The 25,216-nt window shown below is 34.3% G+C and overlaps 1 protein-coding gene across 5 annotated transcripts in view; it reads left to right on the top strand.

The window, feature by feature from the left end:
* Positions 1-25,216, top strand: part of ANGPT1 (angiopoietin 1) — a 246,594-nt gene that overhangs the window by 187,066 nt on the left and 34,312 nt on the right. For all 5 annotated transcript variants that reach the window (XM_037738709.1, XM_037738708.1, XM_037738707.1 and 2 more), the window contains exons 5-7: positions 5,985-6,112; positions 14,646-14,747; positions 24,634-24,800. In XM_037738709.1, the coding sequence (XP_037594637.1) occupies positions 5,985-6,112; positions 14,646-14,747; positions 24,634-24,800 (397 nt within the window). The remainder of the gene's footprint in view (positions 1-5,984; positions 6,113-14,645; positions 14,748-24,633; positions 24,801-25,216) is intronic.

The following is a 25,216-nucleotide window of genomic DNA, read 5'->3' as shown; positions in this document are numbered from 1 at the left end:
CAACATTTTCCATTTATAAGCATACAGCTTGTATGTATTTGTGTATGTATATATATATATTTAGAAAGTAATGTAATATATTTAGAAAGTCATTGTGAAGTCTCCCTCACCCCTATACCCACCCATAAAATACTGAAACTTGGACTGGCTGGAAATCTTTTAATTTTTTGACACGCTTGAAATGCAAGGCATTACCTTCTTTCATGTTTAAAGTTTCTTTCAAATAAATAGGATTCTAGAGAGTGTCTTCAAAATTGTTTTTCTATAAAATGCCCACACACCTCGCTGAAAAAGCGCAAAAGCTAATCAATCGTTTGCTTGTTTGCACCTTGTCAGATGTGCTATTTTCTTCCTTCACATGCTCAGTTAATTTCAGTGACCTGTTGTGTTGAAATCACAGGTTCAGAGTCAATTTCTAGTGCTGTGATCTCCCTAAGGATGATGTATCAAGGACTATCCTTGAACAAGTAACCTGATCTACACGTATTCTGATGTTTGCTAGATACTGGAAATATATGAACCATTAGCCATATTTAAGGTTTAAAAAGAATGATTGAATAATTGATTTCTTTATAGCAACTCATCAGGAAATGGATAAGATAAAGGCTTTGGCTTTTTACATCGTCTCTGGTAGCAAGGCTAATTGCCCTCTGTGTTCTCAGCTAGCATTGCTGAGGCTCATAAGCACCAATTCCACATTCCAGGAAGTTTTCTCTTGAAGGTTCATCTGAATTGAAGTGACTCTCTGCCTTAGCTTTCATGGTCCGCCCCTGAAGTCAGTCTGGTGGCAGATGCACCATCTGGATTGAAATTGGTTGGGTAAAGGAAGGGAAGATCAGGACAAAGTCAATAGCTGCTAGTCTCAGGGTGTCAGGTTTCTTATTGACTGAATGTTGGCTGGTGAAAGACAGACATGCACCTGTTTGTGTCTCTATTCTATCCCTTTAGATGGCAAAGATTTGGTTGTATAGATAAGGCTAAATGAAAAGAATGAATAATGATTCCTTTCCAGGACTTTCTAGATTTATTTGCTGATATAGCTGGGGGCGAAGTCTTTGAACTAGAATACCAGGCTCTTAAATTTAGGTCAGATAAGTTTTTCTATATGTTTTATTCTTTCAAGTGTTATCTCTTCTAGGTAGCCTTCCTGGAGTCCACCTGGCAGATGCAGTATATTCTTGCATTTTTCCAGTGTGCTTGATACATACCTCTAAGATAACAATTGTCTGTATTCTCTCTCTTTGGTGCTATATTTGAACTGATGCCATTATAGCCCTACGAGTTATTGCCTGCTATCTTGTGACCAGGTTGATTGTCAAGAAAAAGTGGGTCAAGAAAAAGTCTGAGAAACCAATTTCTGGTCACATTGTCTGAAACCTGATCATAACTTACCTAAAGTTCTACTTTGGATTGTTTAGTTACATGATTCAATAAATTATCTTTTTGCTTAAGGCACCTTGAATTGAGTTTTGTCCCATCATAAAAGTTACTAATCATGGGTATAGCTTTCATGGAAGATCTTTTTCATAGCAGGCTGTGATCACATTAAGGGCAGGTTTGGGTTTATGACTTTATCTCCATTGCCTAGGAAAAGTCTTAAAACAAGCAAATGTTCATCAATATTTGTTGAATTAATAATATAGGACAATTGAACTAAGAGAGGATAAAAAGCAGAGGGACAAATGGAAAATCCACACACTGTCTTATTTAAAAAATTAACACTTTCACTAATGTTTAATTGATAAAATCTGGGGAAGGATAGTGGGACTAATAAAGGAAAGAGAAAACACAGGATTTGTAAGGAAAGATTAGGTAAAATAAAACAGGTGAAAGTTGGCATAGCAGGAAGGACTGCCAAACAGGCAAGTAGCTATATGACTCTGAGGGTCAAGACTTGAGAGGCAAATACTCAGTGTTAAAAAATTCCTGTGTATATTAGAAATCTTTTGTGTAGCAGTTGGAAGCCAAGATAGTTTGCAAAATGAACAGATGTAATAAAAATAGAGATTCAAGAATGGAATCTTAGTGAACATCTACATGGTAGGTGATGAGAGGAAAAGAAACAGATAAAGAGGAAAGAGAAAAGACAATTGGAGAAGTTGAAAGGGACTAGGAGACGTCAACACAAGAGGTGAGGGTAAAGAGGTGAAGACCACGTCTGCAGTGTAGAGGAAGGGAGTTGAGGAGACATATCAAATGGCTTTGATCTTCATAGTAAACCATAAAAGTCATTTATAAGGAGTGAGAGAAGATAAGAATATGATTTAGTTTTTTAGTTTTTAGTTTTTTTTTTTTTTAAGTAGAAAGATTTGCAGTACACTCTACAGGAAATGTCATAGAAAGTTTGTTAGAAATGACTCAGTGTTTGCAGTCTAGAAGGGGTTTGAGAAAGTGAATGAATGCCCATCTAGGGGTCGGGATTTACCTATGCAAACATGAGTGGATGTAAGGACAATGGATAGAGAGACCAGGGAGGCCAAATGGGCCATTATTAAATTCCTGAGTCTGGGATCGAGGCTAAGAAGAAAGAAAAGGGAGGCTAGGAAAGCAGTGATAGGAATGGTGGGGATCTAAATTCTCCACAAGAAGGAAGATGAACTCATTAGAAATTAAAGAATAAGAAAGGAAAAATAAGAATATGTGGTCAAAGAAAGAATTTTAGACATAAAGATCATACCTTTTAACTCATGCTTTCAAATCAGTTTGTTACTCTTCCATCAAATCTTAGTTCAGACTTTTTTTTTTTTTTTTTTTTTTTTTTTTTTGTTTATTTTTTTTTTTTTTTTTTTTTTTTTAAGGGACATGATCTCACTGTATTACCCAGGTTGGTCTTGAACTCCTGGCGTCAAGGGATCCTCCTGCCTCTAACTCCCAAAGCACTGTATTACAGTCATGAGCCATTGCTCTTGGCCCCATCAAGTCTTTTGTATCTATCTGTCTCTTGCGTCATTTACTAAATATTCCTCCAATTTCTATCTTCTATCTAACTGAATCTCAAGACCCAATAAAAAACAAAAAAATCACTGGTGCTAGCACTTGCAATGTTCAGGAAATTCAAAATTCAAGAGAGGCTAATTCAATGTGATCCTAAATATGATCAGTCAACTATAACTGCTGTGTTTTAATCGGAAGGTGGAAGACAGCAGCATCCACCACTCTCTAGACAGGACTGGCTAGCCTTCCACACTCTGCTAGTGTCCATTCCATAAGAAGGAGTAACAGTATAATATTGCTGTTAACAGTGTTATCATTACCACGGTAACTACCATTTCTTGAGTACTTACTATGCTTCACTGTCTTTGCACTGTATTATATAATTCATATACCCATCTCGAAGGATTTATAACTACCTCACTTTATAGATTAAGGGAAAAAACTTCCAAAAATCAATCTACCCTTACAGAGGGGTAAGGGTAGATTGTTCAAACTGTAGTATATAATAAAAATATCAAAGGTAAGCTGTGGATACAGCTTTTACATTGACTTTCAGTGCCTTGCTATTCTAAAATATAGCCTGGATTAACTTTCAGGCATATGTTTGCTAACTGGTAAGTAATTAAAAATAAGCAATCTAATATTTCTGGAAAGAATGACTTTTTTTTAAAAAAAGAATATGAGTATTTCAATTTTTCAAACATACCAAATTAAATTTCAAGAAAACATAATATGTATTTCAGATATGTTAACATAAAAATAAAAAAATCTATAATATAACCATAATACTAGGTGTACCTTTGGTGGTAGAATTCTCAAACCGTTTTCCCAAGTATAGAATTTGTATTCATGCTTTTGACAACAAATTTATAGTTTTCACAAAAATAAGACAATAGCCAACTTTTTCCTTTTTTCTTGGTTACTAAACGTGTGTGAAATAGCTGCTTCTTCCCACACACAGCCCCTTCACCCACATCTTCCTGAAGTGGAAAAGAAAACGGGAGGAGAGATGGCAGACAAATGTGAAGGGAATGTGTTCTCCATACGTAACTAAAAAGGGGAGGGCAGGATGTGGTATATACAAGAGAAGCAATTTTTCCATGGGTAAATGACTTTCTCTCTCTCAAAAGAGAAAAATGGGTTTACCTTTGGGTTCCTGCTGACCACATCTTCCTGTGCTTTCTGTCCTCTCAAGTGATCATAAATTTTAGTTGGTATTTCTTTACATCTCTTTTTTTTCTGGGCATCTAATTTGGTTACTTTCAGCTTTCCAACAGAAGAAAGGATGCAGTAAGTAACATTTAAAAATTTTGTTTTGATTTAGAAACATAGCAGTCCTCAAAGTTAGAATAAATGAACACCAGTAAACTACATCAATACTCTTGAAATGGATACCTTTGTATAATCCATTGATATCCTCAGTGTCATTAAAGACGGTTTTTGAGTAGGCATTTATCTATGCATCTTTAAATTGCTATTTGCATATATTCTGTGCAGTACTTCTTCACTATTACATGAATCTGTAGCTTTCTAGTTAGTTTATTTATTTTGTGTTGACATGGCAATTGTGATGGTGATATTTAGATGTAATTATTAGTATAATTCATTAAAACCATTAGTGCAGACATGAGCTACATAGAAAATCATAATGTTATTAAGTGCTTTAGTACTATTTTTTTGTTATGGCAACATATCTGACATAAATATTTCATTTTCTTGAAACATAATTTAGTATTTTAAAAAATCTGAGTAATTTATATTGCAATAGTAATTCTTTCCACAAAGATTAGACTGCTCAATACTTATAAGTTAGTAAACATTAGGCAATGAAAGGCCGGTATTTAGTATGAAGCCCAGTAATAAGTCAGGCCTGGATTTTAGATTTTTAGATCATATAAAATCAGTGTAAAAGTTTTGATTCCTAATTTACCTTTGGTATTTTATTATAAAAGAGTATTACAACTCAATGTGATTGAAAGCAGATATTTATTAAGTGATAGAAAACTTTAAGGGTAAGATTACAAAATAGTCTTAATCTTAATTTCTAGAAAAAGATTAAATAAAAACAATTACTAAAATAATACATAACAGAAAATATTAAATCATAAACATTTTATAAATATAACATATCTTTAGCTAAGAATTATGAATTATGGGTTATTTTATATTTTTATTTCATTGGTATGAACTTAATAATGGATAAAACTCAGTAAATAAAATAAGTTTTTCTCAATAGAGATAATCTCTATTAATAGATTTCCTGTCTTCACTTAACTTTTAGCTTTTACTGGAACTCCTCCTCCTATGTAACTCAATTTCAAAGTTGTATTCATTTGTTTGTTCTTTTATTTGTGTATCATCTGCCTAATGATTTAACTTCAGGGCATTAAAGAAAGAACAAAGTTCGGTTACATTTTCATTGTAGGTAGTTAAGTTGGGTCATAAACTCTTCTACTTTCCAAATCTAATTATTGTAAGAGTTGTTTATTCTTTTTGTTTTGTTTTGTTTTTTTTGGTAAAAATTTCTAGAAGCTCTTCAATATAAAGTCACAGAAAAACAGTACTACTTGCTTTTAGTGTTTAAAACTTCCATATTGCATTTTTATGTTTGAATTTATCTTCATCTCTTCCTGCTCCAAAAAGTGTATGAGCATTTTTTTAAACTTTCCTGTGAAACGTAGGTAAGAATGTTTTAGAAATTACAGGAAACTTGACGTAATTGCTACTAATTGAAGATATTACATGACCAGGTCATTTGTTCCTTAAGCTGATGTTTTGGAAAGGATACCTAGAAAAATAAGAATTAAGAAATTAAATAAAATATAAGCATTCAGTTAGAAATTGCTCTACAGCATTTTCTTTTAGATTTAAAAAAAAAATTTGTAAGCCACTTCAAAATCTAGTATTATCTTTATGATTGATTTTTTACTATGTGCAATATTGACATTTGTGTGGAGGAAATGAAGACATGCTTAGCTATTATTGGAGTCCATTTGGCTACTAATGGTACTGATATTCACATATTGCAATCTTTTTTTTTTTTTTTGCAGTTTTACTAAAGGGAGGAAAAAGAGAGGAAGATAAACCATTTAGAGACTGTGCAGATGTATATCAAGCTGGTTTTAATAAAAGTGGAGTCTACACTATTTATATTAATAATATGCCAGAACCCAAAAAGGTAAAACCAGAAGTGTTTGTTTACGAGATGGAAACCAGATCCCAGCAGAATTGTTGGATATTCAGATTGATTTGTGAGCTTGTTAAACTGGAAATATATATAGAGATGCCTGAACTTTTTTCTCCCAGAGATACTGTTTCCCAGGTCCATAAAGCATGAAAATCCTATTGTACAGAAATCCCCAACCCCCATACCTTTTCTTTCACACCAAATTTTCCATTTATTCCTTGGTATTCCTAGTATGACCCATTGCTCATAAGCATTTGCCTTGTACAGATTTCAGGTCAAGGTCATGTCTACCATGAATGTATGGTAAAGAGTTAGAAGCCACCTTCCAAAGACCCAAGAATCCAGAGAACACACATCATCCACAAGTCAAATACTGTGGAGAGAGGGAGGAAGCACATGTAACTGTTTGCGAATCACTGCTCCTATTAGGATAGGAGAAACATTTCCTATCTTACTTCATAATCTTGAAAGGATTTGCTTTCCGTATTTACATAAAAGAGTGGGTTGGAGGTTCAGATTCATCAGTATGTTGAACAAGACCCCAAGTAAACTTTGAAGTAAGCAAACACTATCTTCCTGCTGTAACTCTTTTTTTATACTCTCTTCTACCATTTATTCATTAAATCATCCATCCATGCCTTTATTCAATACTATTAAGTGGATGTCATGCATTTGTCAGGAAAATAAATATAAAACAAACAGTTTCTAGTGTAATGATGAAGATAGACAAGTATGCAGATAGGTATAAAATGCTGTCAAAATGTAGTGATATAAACGTTCTGTTTAAAGCAGAGTATATAGGAAGTTTTGAGGTGAGACAGCAAAAGACAGTGAGATTAGGCAAGAACCTTGCTCTTCAGTGTCTACGAACTTTAGCTAGAAGCCCAGGGTGCCAAGAGAACCACATGCCCTTGCAAGATAAAACAACTCTCCTCCCCTCATTCCCCCACCTAAATACTTGTCTCTTATCCCTGTTTCCTCTGGGGCCTGTGCAAATGCTCTTGGAATCTTCTCTGATTCCCTCAAGCAACTTTACATAACTTTCTCACAACCAGAGTTCTAAAAGGCAGAGACGGTGCTTTTATCTTTGATTTCCTCGAACTTAGTATAGTTTCTGGCACATAGTAGGTCTCAATACATTTGTGCTGGAATAAATGAATGAATGAATCAGTGGCCTGCTGACGGCAATATCAACATTTCTATATAGTGCATAGTAAGTCAGACTAACTTACGTAGTCTTCCCGATTGTTAGTCTCCTTTGATAGGCAAAGGAAATGAATCACGGAGCCCAGTTTGCCAGATGCCACTTAATTGGCAACATAGGAAGTCTTGATTATAGTCCATACAATTCTATTTTCCCTTCTACCAATGTCCTTTCCCTCTCTCTTGATTTTCATAAGGAATAGTTATTTATGTTAGCTCAAATGGTTTCTTTTTCCCCTTTGCTGGGACAGCATTTTCTTCTTGAAAGATACCTTTGATGCTGTCTACAAGTGGAGTGGGCACAGGAGAGAGGAAAGGCAGGAGGCACTATTCTATAGGTTGCTACCTTGGCCATCTACCAAGTGTGGGTTTGCCTATTTTTCATGTTTGGTTTCTCTGCAAGATTTTGCTGAATCCCATTGCTTAAACAAGCAAACAAATGAAAAACTGAAAAACAATGGCAAGTCTGGGAGTGAGGAGATATGGATAACTTATTCTAAGGAGGATATCGTAAAATCACACTTAAGCTTAAATTCAGTTCATACACGCACACACACATCATAAACACATCATAAACACACACCACGCACACGGCATATGAAGTATGTGAGAATTTGTCCAGGAGCGGGAGGTAGAGCTAAAATATATGCTTTATCATTCACCTACAGTACTAGTCAAGACCTGAAAGGACCCCTAAATTATTGTCAGTTCTACTATAGCTTATAACCTGACTATAAAAATAAAGTTGACTAAAAATATTAAGTGAACTTCCAGTCTTCCATTTAGACTCATAGCAATTCTATGATATACATGAATCTAAAAATAATTTCCAAAGTTTTCAGATCAAGAATATTCACAATTTTAGAATTTTTTTGACTTCATCACCAGTACTACCATGTGACCCTTGGGGAAAGGGGTGCAGTGCAAATACAACTTCCGTCATTCTATGGACTTTAGTTCATATATAACTACAACTCTAGTTTGAAACATTATGCGATGCAAATAGAACACAGGCTATTTGTAGAACCACTGCTCCTGGTAATGTGAAGAAAAAGATCCCGTCTCAATTCATAATCTTGAATAGGTTTCCTTTTCATGCTTACATAAAATAGAGTATTGGAGAATCTAAATCACTCCTTCCATGGCTGTCTCCTGAGTTGGTTTCATCAGGAGAGCAAGATTCAAGCTTACATTTCTACAAAATGATGGTTTTTAAATATGATGGAGATTTGGGGTTCTTCTTGAATAAATAAAACTTAAAATATTAAATTCACAAATGTCAGTTATCGACTGGATTAACTTCTGAGATTTAAGTCTAAGAAAAAATAATAACCTGAACAGGTTAGCAGTTATATACCCATACATACCCATAAGGAGCAAATTTTATCATTGCTGAATGGCCCCCATGGCTTTTTAGAGAGAAGAAGGAAAAGTTCCCGTGTTACCTAGTCAAGACTATTATTAGATTTAGATTTAGTTTTATTGGAATACTAGTAGAGTGTGGTGAGAAAGGGAGATAACTGAGCTGAAGAGATAAGGACTTTGGCCTTTTTCTGGACTTAAATGTTTATTCTCTTGTTTTATTATTTCCCTGCTATAATCATAGATTCTCTTATAAGTAGTAACATAGTTCTATAATGAAGATGGGTATTTCAAACTGACATACATATACATTTTTACAGGTAAAAAATTTAGTGTTAAATCCCCTAATATAATTGCATAGCATAGCACTGGTAAGAACAAATATTGTATGAATTTCCTCAAAAGTAATTTAGAGGCTGATTAATACAATAGCTCAAATGTATTGAGCATTTACATTTTGTCAATCTTCCTCTAAACACACACACACACACACATATATATATGCCTTGTGAGCATATATATATATGCCTTGTGTGTGTGTGTATATAGACAGATAGATATAGTGTGTGTGTGTGTGTGTGTGTGTGTGTGTGTGTATGGGAGTATCTATCTCATAGGGTTGTTTATATATATATATATATATATATATATATATATATATATATATACAGTCCTTCATTTATGCTTTTCAACAACCCTATGAGATAGATACTCCCATTATTCCCATTATTCCTATTTTGGAAAAATAACCTGCCCAAAACAAATTATTAGCAAATATTTAACAGTGACTTTGAAAAAAGGAATCTAATTTTAGAATACATCTTTTTAATCAGAGGGTTAAGCGGGATCATTATATATATTAATGGTAATGGAAATTGTATCAGTCATAATTTTGAAAATGAACCTGCTGCCCCATGGAGTGGTAAACACGTGTGACATGAGAGCTACACAGGCAAAGGCTTATTTTTAGAAAATTAGGTAAGTTGATTCATGTTCTCATTATAACTCACCTCATTCTCACCATCCTGTAATCTCAGTTTCTTCCATCTTGAAATAAACTGTCAACATTGTCTTAATCCTATAGAAAGTGCTACCAAATTCATCTTTAGGGCTTTCACCCTTCCATGTAGACTGTGCAGTGTAGATAGGAAGTTTGGTGTTACCCCTGGATATGCTTAGTCAAAACATTGCTCATTATGTTTTCAGAAGTTTTGGCAAGGGTAAGAAACTCAAGGCAACCTACACAAAGACAAGAGTCAACCATGCATGGTATGCACCAAAAATAACATAGGTTTATTGAAGAAAAGGGACAAAATTATTAACAGAAACTATTCATCTTATAGTCAGTGTGAGAGTTGCAAGTATAACAGGATTGTAATACCATTAATTGTTCCAACTGATGTTGTTCCATGCCAAAAAAAAAAAAAAAAAAAAAAAATCTGTGAAAATTAGAGAAATGTTATCTTTTCAAATGTGGAAGCCAAAGATGGCTTCCTAAAACTAATTATTCAAGCAGATAGAAAATTAGATTAGGTGGTTTCCATATTTACTTTCTGCTTTTATATTATTAACGGCTTGTGTTTATTTTCCTTTCTGAATTCCCTTCAATGTACAGTGGTAGTAGAAACAGGACTTTTCCTTTCATTTTATGTTTCCAAAACCAGGTGCCTAGTTTCGTCCAAAAAACAAACCATTTAATCATTACTGTACTTATTGTAAAATATTAAAAATTTGATTCTGAATTCATAATTCCCCTAATCCTTGGAAAAGTATTATAACAAATGGGTTAAGCCCTTTTCATTTATGGTTATGGAAAAATAATTAACACTCACAAGTCTAATCATTCCAACTTCTATGCAACATAAAAGCATAAAAACTATGTGAATCAAATTTCCCTTTTTGTTTGGGTTTAAGCCTCTGTATTATGTTAAAGGTGTTTAATGCTTGAAAGCTTTGACCTTGCCTGGGATTGGAGCCAGTTCAATCTTTTCTTGGATAGAGTTAAGCCCAAGTCATATGATTGATAAATGCAATAGGCATAGTTAATTTAGCAGGGCCTTGTCCACAGGAAGGACACTGCCAGATAACACAGACCACACAATATTGGCAAGTGAAATTTCAAGCCTTTCAAATCTTTCTAAAACCTACCATCTATTTTTTTTTTAATTTCCCTCATCTGTTAAGCGTAGGCTTTTTTTTCTGACTAAAAATAATAGGTGTTTTGTCTTTGCTAGAGTAGATCCAACTTCTTAAATATACATATACGTATGTGTGTGTGTGTATACATGTATATATGTAATACATATAGAAAGGTAGCATTCTCAATGATTAGTGATGCCAATATTATTGTAATAACTAGAGCCTAGAAATCATAATTATAAGGACAATTTATTAAACTTCTACATGTTTTGGTTTTGTATATTTTAGATTATTTATATTAAATTATAAAATTTGTATGCAATGTTATATAACTATAGTATATAAAATTTAAATATTATATACATATTAAATATTACATTATATACAGACAGTGTATAATGCGTAACATAAATGTGTATCATGTCATCAGTAATACATGTAAGAGACAGGAGTAGTGACAATGCCTATTAAATGCCAAACACTATTCTAAAAATTCTATATGCATTAACTCATCAAATTCTTAGAAAATATCTAAGTGGTAGATAGAGAGAGCAGAGGTGGGTTTTAAATCCAGGCAATGTAGTGTTCAAGTCTGTGATATTTACCAAGGTGTCATTCAGCTCCATTGTGCCTAGATAGCACAAAGAGCAGCTGTTACCATTGATGTTTTAAGTCTTCCTAAGAATTGGGAAGCATATGTCTAACCCCTTAGCCTTTCTGCCCCTCAGCTTCCAGCTTTGTAATCTGCCTGGGTAATTTCTATTTCCCAATGGTTTTTTCTCTAGGTATTTATTTAAGAAGCAGTCTCAGCACATCTGAACATTTACAAGTCACTGGATACCTCTGATTAGAAGGAAAGTTGTCTTTTTCAAAAACTTATGGGTGATTTAAAGGCTAAGTACATAGAGTTTTAATAATGTAGGTAACATTAATTTAAAAACTGTAGAGTATAGTTTCCTCTATGCACTCTACATTTATAAATGTAGTGATTCTTTTCCCCAGGTACATAAGTGGACTTTACAGCTTTGCAAACACAACTTGGCAAACTTTAGGCAATCAGTGTCCATTATAAAATAACAAAAATGGATAAAAACATTCATTCTGGATTAACAAGTCAGGTCATGATAACATTCAATTGAGAAACTTAGCTGCTTCTAGCAAAATATTTCCTTGATATTTTCACTTTCCTTTTTTTTTTTTTTATTTAAATTTTACCAGTAAAGCTCCCCTTTGACCACTTCTCTTGAATCACCACCTATGCCCTCTTTAAACTATGTCATCTGATTTTATTCCCAATCCTGCATTCTCCCTCACCAAGGTCACTAAAGGCCCCTTCATTCAAATTGAAGTCTATATTTTCTTAATCAGTTTTTTTTTATCTTCACTTCTCTGAAACATTTAATTATCACCTCCCCAACTCTAAATCCATCCCTTTCTTTGCATTCCATTAATCACATTTTCTTATTTTATCTCTCCTATTGCATCTCCATTTATTTAACAAATATTCATTTAGTACCTGCTATAGGCTAGGCACACCTCAAGGTACTGGGGACAGCAGTAAATCAAAAGAAATTCCTGCCCACCTAAAGGTTCCTGATGTATTCCATCTTTCTCAGGCGCTCACCAAAGCCCATTCTTTGGCCCTTCTCACTCCCATCCACACACATCTGTTTCTGCCTTTTTCTTTACTTGTTTAAGTAATTGCATTTGTTTTCATGCTATCAACAAATGCTTTCAAGCAGATCATTCCCAATAATTTTGAATTAGGTATACATAGAGTTCAATTATGAATCCAGTTCAAATCAACTTTAAATCCCAGATCCAGAGTTTGTCGTTGGGTATAATCACTGATAAGTTACTGAACTACTCTAAACCTCAGTATTTTTCAATCTGTAAAATGGAGATGATAATCATACCTATTTCCTACATAGGGGTATGGTGAGAATAAGTTAGAAAATGCATGTAAGGTATTGATATTATATGGTCCTTAACAAGCATGTCATTCTTAACAGCAATTCCTTTCTTACTTCCTTATGCTCTTATCCATATTTTTATCCTTGGTCTAGATCATCTTGAACTGCCAAATAAACTTTTTTCTTTGGATATCTTTGCTACCTCAAAGGCTAGGGTGTCAAAAAGTATGATCATTTTCTTTGCTCATGTTCTCTTTCTTGAATTTCTCATTTATATTATTGTCTCTGTGATTCTTCAGGTATTAGAACTGAAAATTATGAATTCAGTCTCCTTAATCCTGTGAAATCAGTCACTATTGAAACTTTGACATGTTTTGAGTACCTGACCCATATTTTATTTATAATAATACCCCCAATTGTAATTGAAAACTGAGTCCGAAGAATGCTCATTAAGTAAAAAAAAAAAAATAAATAAAGTGAATAAATGAATTAATTAAGGAAGATGAAAGCCTAGCTAGAGGTTATGTTGAGGACCAAGAGCAGGTGCAGAAGGGTTAAAGAATTAGTGGCAGTGGGGAGCATTGGGAAAGGAATCAAATTTTAAAATGCACAGTCTTAGAGGCGAGTCAATTCCTAGGGCTAATGAAGATATACGTATGTCTTAGTATGTCCTTATTAGCCCTAGGAATCTGGCTGTTGTCAAAGTAGGGGGAGAGCCCTTGAGAGGACAGTTGTTCTATATCATATGCTCACAAATAGGCATGTATATCTTATACCCTTTCACTCTGAGGAAGTATATGGACAATTTGTCCTTTGAGTGACATTTCTTGCCACTGTTTTTATACCCTTTTTGTTACTTTTGTTGGAAATGCAATGCCTCAGGGGAAACACTTCAGGTTTTTCCTCTAATCAAAGCTTAGCTCTGTGTCCACATTGCTTGCTTGCTGCTGCTGCATCATAGCCCACCTTCAGTCAGCCTTCAACATGCTTTAGGATTCAGTTGTTGAGGGAATAGTGTTCCCCATAGTCCCTGTCGAATAATCAAGCTGCCACATTCATGCTACATCAATTACAGTGATTGCTCTCTGAAGATAATTCCATTACAGATATGTCTGTCTTCTTGGGAAGACTCCGGGGGAAATGAGTCAATTTCTAAATAAATACCATTATATTTTGAATAATTAAGATGAGCATAAGTCTTTGTAAGATTTGTATAAATTTTCCACAAGGGAAAGAAATGCTTGTCACAGTCAGAAGAGATACAGTATGTCATGTTCCCCTGTTATTGTTCATGACTAAAATACAAGCAAATAATATATTCTCCATATGCTATGCTACAAATATTGTCCCTAATGTAATACTGAATAATCAAGGATAACTACCATAACATGTACATATATAAGAATTGATATGCAATGAATATATGTAATAGTTAAAACATGATATTTTAACAATTTTTTTTCTTCTTATTGTATTCCCATTTCAATCAATTTAAAATTTTGAAATTCTGAGTCTTGTGTTTTGGCAATCAAATGGTCTACAACTTGGGAAATTTAGTAGTATTTCCAAAACTTCGAACATATGCAAATGCTTATTTCCATTTAAAACAAAGATTTAAAAAAATTTCTTATAGTCTAAGACAAAGACTATTAATTTTTAGCTGACTAATAAAAATTTGTGCAAGTAATTTATTCATCATTGATGGAATTTAATCAGAAAAAAACTCAAATATGAATCATAGGAAGAAATAACCAATAAGGTATCTAAGTTAACATTGTTCAGTATAGTAATTTCAGTTTTTTAAAAATCTATAGACCTGCTTACCTTATTTCTATTTTGAAACATGTAGGACATATGTTTTTTAAGGTAGAGGTAATTTTTACTTGACTTTGGTTTCCATTTGTCAGGTATTTTGCAATATGGATGTCAATGGGGGAGGCTGGACTGTAATACAACATCGTGAAGATGGAAGTATAGATTTCCAAAGAGGCTGGAGAGACTATAAAATGGTAAGATGGAAGAATTTATGGTGCTTTTTGGTGTTTTATCTTGAAGTTATCTTCTCCAAACTATATGATGAATCTTTGTAATTTTAGGTGGTTTTGAGTTATTTTTGAAATAAAATGATACATTAGTGACATTACTTTCATTAGACACAAAACACTCATAAATCATTTCCAGTAAATGATTTCCATGTGTGCATCAGAAAGAAAAACGTATCAGTGAAATTATTTGGTGAACTGTTGTGTATTGTCTGGGTTTGTTCCTAGTTGAATGAGAGTGGGAGAAGCTAGCACTCAGACCTTGGATGGACATGTGAGCCTGACCAAGGGAGTTGGGCAGGTTTGCACGTTATGGAACAGGATGGGTAATAGCTATGGCCTCGCCCCCATGGCTGGCTAATTGTTGCTGGCTGTAGACTGGAAGCTCCTCCATGTGACCTTTCCATGTCCCTAGTCTAAGCTTCTTTCAGTAAAGTGACCCAGGGTTGCCAGACTTCTTATGTAGCACTTGTCATCCTCCAAAGACAAAGCAGAAGCTTTCAGCCTTTTTTAGTTTTATTAGATCCAGAAATGAAACAGTGTTACTTCCATTGCATTCTGTTGGTTATGGTTGGTCACAAGGGAAGACCAGATTTAAGGCATGAGGAGTACACCAAGGTATGAACTATGAGCCACGGCTCATTCACTGCGGTCTGCAAAATGACAGCAGACAGATATCATCATCATCATTATCATCATCATCACAGCTCTTTTTTAATGCCAAATATGTCAGCCCTATATGTAATTTCTTATCTAATTTTTAATACAGCCCTATTAGCTAACACAATGCCAGTTTTAAAAGGAAACAGAGATGAGCAAGGATTGAAATAATCCAAAATCCAGTAATCACATAGTCAGTGCCTACAAAATTAGCTATTAAAATCTGCTGACAAAATGTAAAGGTGTAGTAATGCAGGAGAATCTATATTTATGGATTCTCATTCTTTTGCATCTAAAATTTCGAGGTAATTCCTAGCTTGACTTTTTGATAAATTTTCTCTCACCAAGTAGAGGGAAAGGTGGCAGAAATGCTATACAAGCCTAGGTTTTGTCTTCATATTCGTGTAAACAATTGTAAAAACTGTGGTTGATTTGCATCAGAGTTCACCCATTAATAGGCTCATAGTTGGTCCAATGGTAGTAAACAGTGGGCTTTAATGAATGAAAGGAGGTTTCTAGGGGTGTCACTGCATCTACATTTTTATCAGATGCTCAGTTGAACAGTCTGAAAGCACGTTTAAAAAGTTTGGATTTACACAAAGTTGGATTCCTGATGTCTTTGTTATACCATAAACTCAAGATGGAAAGGTAGGCTGAAGCCAGCAAGATATAATTCCACAGAGATAATTATAAAATATTTCACCTAGATAAAAAATACCTAAATCAACTGTGAGAAAACAGGGTAAGGGTGACAAATTGCCTTAAGGACCTAGTATTTGAAAGAGAGATTTATTTGGCTCTAAGCTCATTTTGTATTAACAAAGATTAATGTACTCAGTTTACATTACTAGTAGTTTGGTGGGGGGGGGGGCTCAAAAAAAAAATGCAGAACTCACTGATATCTGCCATGATCTAGTTACATCAAAAATATAGTTTCAATTCTAGGGGTTTTCAAACAAGTGAAGTTATCCTAGGAGTTACAAACAGGATGGGAGGAATTTGGAAATTACATCTGGAACAGGTGAACACCTGGAGAAGAAAACAATTAGGCATAAACCTGATAGCTATTTCAGTTAACTAGACAGAGATAGGTTACTTGAGTCCACCTCTTAAAATGTGGTCCAGGGACCAGCAGTATTTGCATCCTCTGGGAACTCACTGGAAACACGAATCTCTAGCTCTGGCCCAGATTTACTGAATTAGAATGTGCATTTGAACACTGCCTGAGAGGGGAGTGCAATAATGAATGGAGGAGGATTCCACCAAGGCAAAATTTAACAAAGTATGAAGAAAACTCTCCAATGGTTAATCCCAACACCAAATGGACTGCCTATTAAGTGGTACGCCCTCCGCATCTTCAGTGGAAATTGAAGGTAGATCATCATCTTTCGGGATTAGCATGTAGAATTGGGATGTTAGGTTAGATTTGAAGGCCTCTTCTGCCTAGGTGATTTTAAAACTATATGAGGGATAAAAGATTATCTACATTTGAAAAAAAAAAGACTTTGAATTATGTTCATATTAACAGTTTTAGTCTTCACTCTGCCATTTACAAGAGGAGTGATTTTTAGCAAATCACTTAACCCTCACCTTAGATTTCTCATTCATTAAAATAGGACAAGGATACTATTTCACCTGCCTTACAGGGATGTTTGAAGATTCGAAATAATGTAAGTAAAGCACTTAGGCACACTGAATTTTCAGTGAACAGTAGTTATTTTTATTATCCAAGATGAAAACATCAAAAACAGCAAAAATTTCACTTAACTATGCCAAAAATGCTATTTTGCAAATTATCTTAACTCATTATTATTTTCACCACTAAAATGTGAGGTGAAGAAGTCATCTGAAAATTAGACTATAGACTCAGGCTAATGTGAAATGCATTATTATTAAAATTAATGATAACAGAAAAATAAATATAAAGTTGTCATCATGGTGACTTTCCAAAATGGTGACTTTCCAAAATGGTGAATTCTTAACTGTAAACATCTGCTGCCTTGGCAAGCTACGCATGTTAAGTAAGAGATACTGACGTGTTAAGTATGGAATCAATTCATGTCTTGTATTTACCAAATATATCCATTTCTAAGCAATTCTTTTTTTATTATTGGAACAAGGCTGAGATTCTTTAATCATCGTGTTTTATGGAGTTTACCCCTCCCCCCCTTTAAAATAAGAAAGACTATCATGCTTTATTCAAACTTGAAACTCTTTTGGTTTTTTTTTTTTTTTTTTTTTTGAGACAAAGTCTCACTCTGTTGCCCAGGCTGGAGTGCAGTGGCAGGATCTCGGCTCACTGCAACCTCTGCCTCCAGGCTCAGGCAATTCTCCTACCTCAGCCTCCCGAGTAGCTGGTATTACAGGCATGAGCCACCATGCCCAGCTAATTTTTGTATTTTTAGTAGAGACTGGGTTTCACCATGTTGGTCAGGCTTGTCTCGAACTCCTGACCTCGTGATCCACCCGCCTTGGCCTCCCAAAGTGCTGGGATTACAGGCGTGAGCCACTGTGCCCGGCCAAAATGGTGAATTCTTAACTGTAAACATCTGCTACCTTGGCAAGCTAGGCATGTTAAGTAAGAGATACTGACTTTTTAAGTATGGAATCAATTCATGTCTTGTAAGTATTTACCAAATATATCCATTTCTAAGCAATTCTTTTTTTATTATTGGAACAAGACTGAGATTCTTTAATCATCATATTTTATGGCGTTTACTCCTCCCCCTTTTAAAATAAGAAAGACTATCATGCTTTATTTAAACTTGAAACATTTATCAGATGAGTATCAATTTCACATGATCAAAAAATGAGATAAGCTCCAAAATTTTAAAACACTCTGGCTAAAAATGAGGCTGCAGATTTTTTTTAATTGAAAATATTTATCATATGTTACAACATGGTTAAAACACATGGTAGAAAGTGTTTTAGTTCTTTCTCTAGAGTTTTTCTTTCACCTAAAGACAAAATAACATGACTCTATCAGGAATGGATATAGACTCCTTATGCCAGTTCTTATTAGTCACACCTACTTCTATTTCCTGCATCCAAAGAATTGCCTGCTCATTTCTTCAGCTAAGGGTGTACATCCTTTGGGAGAACAAGAACTTGGCATGCCCCAACTCTTCTCCAATCTTTACCAATCTACTATTAGGATTGGTATATACATTAGGATGCTACATTTCTTCCTTGGGCAATGAATGCAGAAATAAAGTTTTCTTTCTCTTTCCTTTCTGCCTTTCCTCTCTCTTTCCCTTCATTCTGATTGATATGTATGGGTTTCCTCTTGATTCATAAGATTTCCATAACAATGTGTTAAAGTTATCAACACTTGTAATTACAAATATATATTACATATTATTGTTATGTTTAAACCTCTGTCAATATGAAAGGTTTACCAATTTTTGGATTCTTGACATTGGCTTTAAGCCTTGTGCAAGTCTCTTACCTAAGCCTAGCTTTCACTTAATCTTCCTCAAGAGGAGATTCAGCAAATCTGGTTTATAGATTTGTAAAGATGTTTGCCTGAAAGGAAAAGTCTGGAGTGGGCTTTTTAATGAGGCACTTAGGGAAGACATTAACTCCTTCAAGTCATAAGGATACCATTTAGTGGCCTCCAGCAATAACACTTATCAGCAGTACTTTTGCATATAAAGCTCAATGAAGCTAGGATTTCCAAATAGTACCCTAAATGGTCTAACTTAATACTGTAGTAGGCAATGACTAATGGCCTGGAGACAAACTTGCTTTATTTTGAGAACAATTACCCCCCTAAACAGAGCTTCCTATCCATTCAAAAATTTTAGTCTGAGCACCATAACTTCTGGGAGTTCTTTGTTTCTGGAAAGAAGTTGAGGGCACATTTTCAATAATATTTTGACATCTTCACATTAAAAGAGAAAAATTCATAAGAAATTAAAAATTTTAAAATAAAACATTGTTTCAGTCTTTCTTGGGTTGAGTGTCTCAGCAGTTAGAAGAGATGTACGATTTAACTGCATACGAAAGTGCCTTTGGAAAGCCACAGCTATGTCTAATTTTTTTTAACACGAAATAATTTGTATGAAAAAAGATGAAACCCATGGAATACATGGACTGTGTCTGGTTTCAATTTTGCTTCATCTATAAAAAGTCAGCACTTCCTGTGAGCATTATCAGACAAAACAAATAAAGTACCAGAGACAATTATTTTATTAACTTGGAAAATCACAAATCAAAATTGAACATTTCTGCAGGTTTTGGTAACAACTAATAAAGGTTGGTCTTTCCTCTCCATGTATTTTTTGAGTAAGATGTGTCTTTTAAAGCTGATTTTAAGTCAGCATTAGTTCAGATTAAATTTCAGTGTCTTTTTTATCCTCTTATTAGAAAACTAGAGAAGGAATAAAATCAATTAACAATGTAGGTGAGTCAGTGAACCAAAATCTTTCAGTTGATTGTGATCGACATCATTAAACATTGTTTTTACAAAAGTACATGATATAGTTTCCTTAGATTTTATGCATGAAAAAAAGGAAATTGCATTGTAATTGTTTATTCATTCATTGGTGCTTTTTCAATGTCAGCACAAATTTTGTATATGCTTTCATTTTTATTTTCATAGAAGTTACAGGCTATTTGGGGTAAAATAAAGACATGTGGCAAACCGTTATGTGCCATAATGTGTAAACCTATTTCAGACCATATGCATTGGCTGACTCTGTCTTTTAGGCATGTATATGCATTTTTGAAGGACAGTCACACACACTTAATCAAAACTTGCCTCCCCGTATGGACCTCAGTATGAAGACAGGATTTTACTCCTGCATTTTCCCTGTGTGCCACTCACATGATTTGATTTGATTATTCTTTTAAGTTTGTACTTGGAACATCTATTCCACATCATATTTATGTGGATCTCTACCTTTGGTTCATAGCAGACTTACATGTGCAACCTTTTAAATGTATAGCTCTCTGAGCCGGCACCAGACATACTGAATCAGAGGCTTCATGGGGGACCTAATCATCTATATTTTTTAAAAGACCCGAGTTGTTTCTGATATGCATTCCTGGTTGAAAGCAATTGTCACAACTATTAACTTATTAGCATGGTGTAAAAGCATGAAAATTACCTCTTGTACCTCCTAAAACTCTTGAGATAAGGAAAGAGAGGATTGAAAGAAATAGCACTAAGGGAGCGCTGAGTATGAAAGAAACATGCTTTAGTACTTGGAAGCAGATGTAAGTATAAGAAAGTAGTCTGTGCTTTCATTAGTACTATAGTTTAGTCCCAATTGCAATCAGTTGGTTGTAATGTCATATTTAACAATTAACTTTTTGGATTAAAATGATAATATTCATTTGTATAAACCAACTCTCAATTTATTATAATACCTTAGTCCTCTGAGAGACTTTTAAATAATTATTTCAGTATCCCTTTATTAATTTTTAGGCCAAGACAAGACCTAGATTGTTCTTTTTCCTTTTCTTATACAAAGTAGAAAGGACCTTGCTTCCCCACATATGGCTCACAGTCTCATGGAAGAGAAGCAACTAACCAGAAAATTACTATGTATTGTGACATATATTTTAACTATAACAACAGCTAGATTTTTAAGTTCTTTCTGTGTATCAGTGCTTAGTTAAGTGCTTCAAGTATATTTAATTTTTTTTCTGAAAACCTTGTATATGAAAATGATGTCTGTGTTGGATACAGTTAGTTCTAAATTTCTCTTCAGAGAATGAGTATGTCAGTATATTCAGTTCTTTGTCCTCCATTTTAAAGTTTAACTTTCTTGTAGTTTCAGTAAACAACCTTTTCCACCAATTCTAATCAGTAGTTTACATCTGTTCCCCTGCTCCATCCTGACTCATCCCAGTCACCTGCTCTCTCCTGACTCATCCTGTTCACCTGCTTTGAATTGAGTCACCCCTGGTCATTTGCCCTGACCTGAATCGCCTTTAGTTGCCTGTTCCATAACCATTTTTCCCACCAAACCATTCACCCCACCACTCTGGCTCATACACTTTCTGTCTTTAAAATAGCCAGTCAGAATTGGCTTAGATTGTGTGGTCTAATCCTAGCCAATAGAGGAACAACACAGCAGTAGGGGATGCATCAGGGATAAGAACCTCTTCCCCTCCCCTGTTCAGGTGGCACTCACCATTGCTCTATCTATGAGATGCAAGCTTTTATAGAAGTAAATTGCCTTGCTGAGAAAATTTATATTCAAGTGCTATTTCTTTTGTGGCATTGAAATTTTACATATAATATATGTAATCCCTGTTTTGCAGACAGAGAAACTGAGGCTCAGAAACAAAGTTGATAGTTCTACAGCAAATATGTGGCAGATCAAGGCTTTAATCTGGAGCTGGAGATAAGGGGTAGAGATTATTCCATCCAAGCCAAGCCTTTGTGCCACGTATCAGATCTGTGGTCATCCCTGATAAACTATCCAAAAGACAGTTTACTAATGTGGGAACCCAATTCCCCTTCTTTCACGTATTTTTCATCTTAGTGATGAAACAGTTGTTTCTGGATCACTGCACTTGGCTATTAGAAGGTTTCCTCCCTATTCTGCAGCCATTTTGATTCATTATACCCAAATATTTTGCTCTCATAATAGAGTATGCTTGGACAGTTTTTTGGGAAGGGGATTAAAATAAATGTTAGTTTCTAAATGCAAATTATACTGTTTTCTTTTTAGTCATTTCTTCCTGAAAGATAAAAATGTAAACTCTTTTGGAAGGGATATGTATTTCCATTTAGAGGGAAGTACAGGCCTGCATGTGGAGACAGGGATGGAGGCTCTTGTAGGAATGTCGCTATTGCTTGTTCATTTCTACAGCTCACCCAAAATCACTGCATGTTTCCCTGGGGAAGCTGGAGAGTTTTATCCACACAATGCTTTCAACAGCAGGGAAATATGTGACCCAAAACTTAACACTTCATCATTCCCAGCCTCTTTATTCACATTGAGTATAATTGTTGAATCCCTTTTCAATGACTGCGCAGAAAAGGGAATCATCAACTGGCTAGAGGGAGAGTTTTGACATGTCTAAGCTGCAAAAAAATGCAAGGAAAATCCCAGTGGTCTCTTTCTTCCCAGGGGCTGCTGCAATTGAGAAAGTACTAATTCTTTAACTTTCAGCCTCCTGTAACTTTCTGTTTTGTTTATGCTTTGGAGAAGGTAAGCTTTGATCTTCTCTTAGTAGGTAGCATCAGCTGCCAGAAGAAATGTGTAAAATTCTTAGCACACCAGAAATTGCTCTAATATTTCCTACTACTATGAAACTTTCATGAAGTGTGACTTGAGCATCTTAGGAACAGAGAAGCAAAGAGCTAATGGAGTAACTTCAATGGGTCTTATATCTTTGCTCTGAGCTATGGGTAGATGGTCTTCAGAAGAATAAATACTCAATGCAGTCTGGACCAAGCATATTTAGCTAATCAATAAACTTAGTTGAATTGGGGAATAACTTTAAAAGTGTATATATATGTTAATTTTGACTTTAAATATAACAATATACATTCATTTACCCATTAATTAAAAAAAAAAAGAAAAAAAAACTATAGGGCCAAGGCCCAGAATTCTGTGTCATCGGTTGTTTCCTAAAACTTTCCCATAGTGGAATGCATCCAATCTCTAGTTTCAATTTTTTAAAAAATAAAACAGTACATAAAGACACATGCAAAGCAATATGTTAAAAATTCTTTAAATTTTTTTTATTTTTCCCAGTCTTTTAGAGTTTCAACAATACCTAATTCAAAAACTTTTCAGTAATTTGCTCCCATTGAGCAAATCCAGATATTTATAAAAAGTTAAACTTTTTCCACTAATATTTAATTTATTTATGTAACATTTTATAAATATTACAATAACTGAACTGGCATAAATAGGTTTGATACCAAACACCTTTGGCCTTTGGTAAGTAACTCAGTTGGCAGAGGAGGTAGTGCACAAGTGATTCAGTTGGTCACTTTAAGAAACATTTCCCCAAGGCTCAACTATATTGTCTACAACAAGAATTGCGCTTTAAGGTTACTTTTCCATGTGTTTTTGCAAAACACTGTAATACTTAGTTTTTCTTCCTCCTTACCTCCCTTTCTTCTCTCTTCCTTTCTTGTATCTTTCCTCTTTTCTTTTCTTTCTACCTTTTTTTTGAATTTCAATGAATCCTAATGGAATGCTAAGTGCATGTCAGCTCTTCACTGGTTTTTGGGAATTCACAAATACAACACACAGCTTCTATCCTAGGGAGCTCACAATCTGGCCAGTGAAACAAATGTATAGATCAAGAATTACATTGAATTTCAAGTACTGCCAGTGGGTATTTTCTGAGGCAATTGTGAATACCCCAAATCTAAAATGCCAGAAAGTTCTTTATTTTCCTATCACTAACATCTCCAACATTTAGAGTTGGCTTTCTTTAGGACCATTTTTTTTCTTTCTCCACAAAGAAAGTATTTTGAATACTTAATCTTGACTTACCCCAAAGAGAACAATAGTCATTGTGACATTCAGAAGCCAAGCAGTCAGCTAGGTTAACTGGAAGCTCTTACAAATCAGCGTTCTGCCTCAGAATTCCAATGCCAGTGCAGCTTTGTAAATGATTACAGTCATGGGTTTACAGGGTTGCTTATTAATATTTAAAAATAAGAAAGTTAAAGCTCCAAAAGTCATGGTTCTAGTAATCTATTACTTTGATTCAAACGTAATTGCGGTTTTTACCATTGAAAGTAATGGCAAAAACTGCAATTACTTTTTCACCAACCTTGATATAAAGTTATTGCAGGAACATAATTGCATTTGTGAAGAATAATAGTAAAAATAATATTGTTAAATAACTTGTCTAATATCACCCTCATAATGTCCGTTGAAAAACATTTAAGCTCTATTGAAAATATTTTGTTAACTAGTAATTTAGAAACATTTTCAAAAGCAAACCTTGAATTGAGAATTGTTCTCTAGTTAAACCTATTAACTAGATTTATTTTACACAAAATGTCTTATCCACACATATTTGAATAACAGAGGTTTTATTTTACAAAGTAAGAATTAGACAGAAGCTTTGATGAATGTCAATCATTGGAGAAAAAAGTATAAAATGTAAAAAAACTTTTACTTTTAAATAATTTTCTATTATTAATTATAAAAGAGTTAAATGCTGAACATGAGTAAAGTAACAACTGCATCTCTATATTCTTTCCCAGGGTTTTGGAAATCCCTCCGGTGAATATTGGCTGGGGAATGAGTTTATTTTTGCCATTACCAATCAGAGGCAGTCCATGCTAAGAGTTGAGTTAATGGACTGGGAAGGGAACTGGGCCTATGCACAGTATGACAGATTCCACGTAGGAAATGAAAAGCAAAACTATAGGTAAGTCATCTTACAGTGTAGTGCTTGACTTCCTTTGACCTAGCCACTTAATAACTGTAGTGGGAAAATGTTAAAAAACAAATGAAAATCATCCTTCAAAATGAAAATCGGGCTTTTTTGTCTCGAGCTATTACAAAAAGATACAAAAAAGCCTGTAAAGACTTTTTCAAAGCTTTAAATTTCAGTTTTCATAGGCTGACTATGTTTGATATTGGCTCAAAATTTAGAGGATGATTAATTAAGTCAAGCATATTGTTGTTATGTTTTTATGAAGTTGCAGTGAATTCATATATATAAAACTATAAGAATTGTATACTCAAATTCATTGGCTTAAATAATTTCTTCATTCTAAAAAAGATTTTCTTTTCTTTTCTCTCTCTCTCTCTCTTTTTTTTTTTTTTTTTTTTTTTTTTTTT

This window comes from Cebus imitator, unplaced genomic scaffold, assembly GCF_001604975.1.
Source record: "Cebus imitator isolate Cc_AM_T3 unplaced genomic scaffold, Cebus_imitator-1.0 Scaffold56, whole genome shotgun sequence".
Lineage (NCBI taxonomy): Eukaryota > Metazoa > Chordata > Mammalia > Primates > Cebidae > Cebus > Cebus imitator.
The sequence above is the reverse complement of the archived record's forward strand: the minus strand, read 5'-3'. Positions and strand labels throughout refer to the sequence as shown.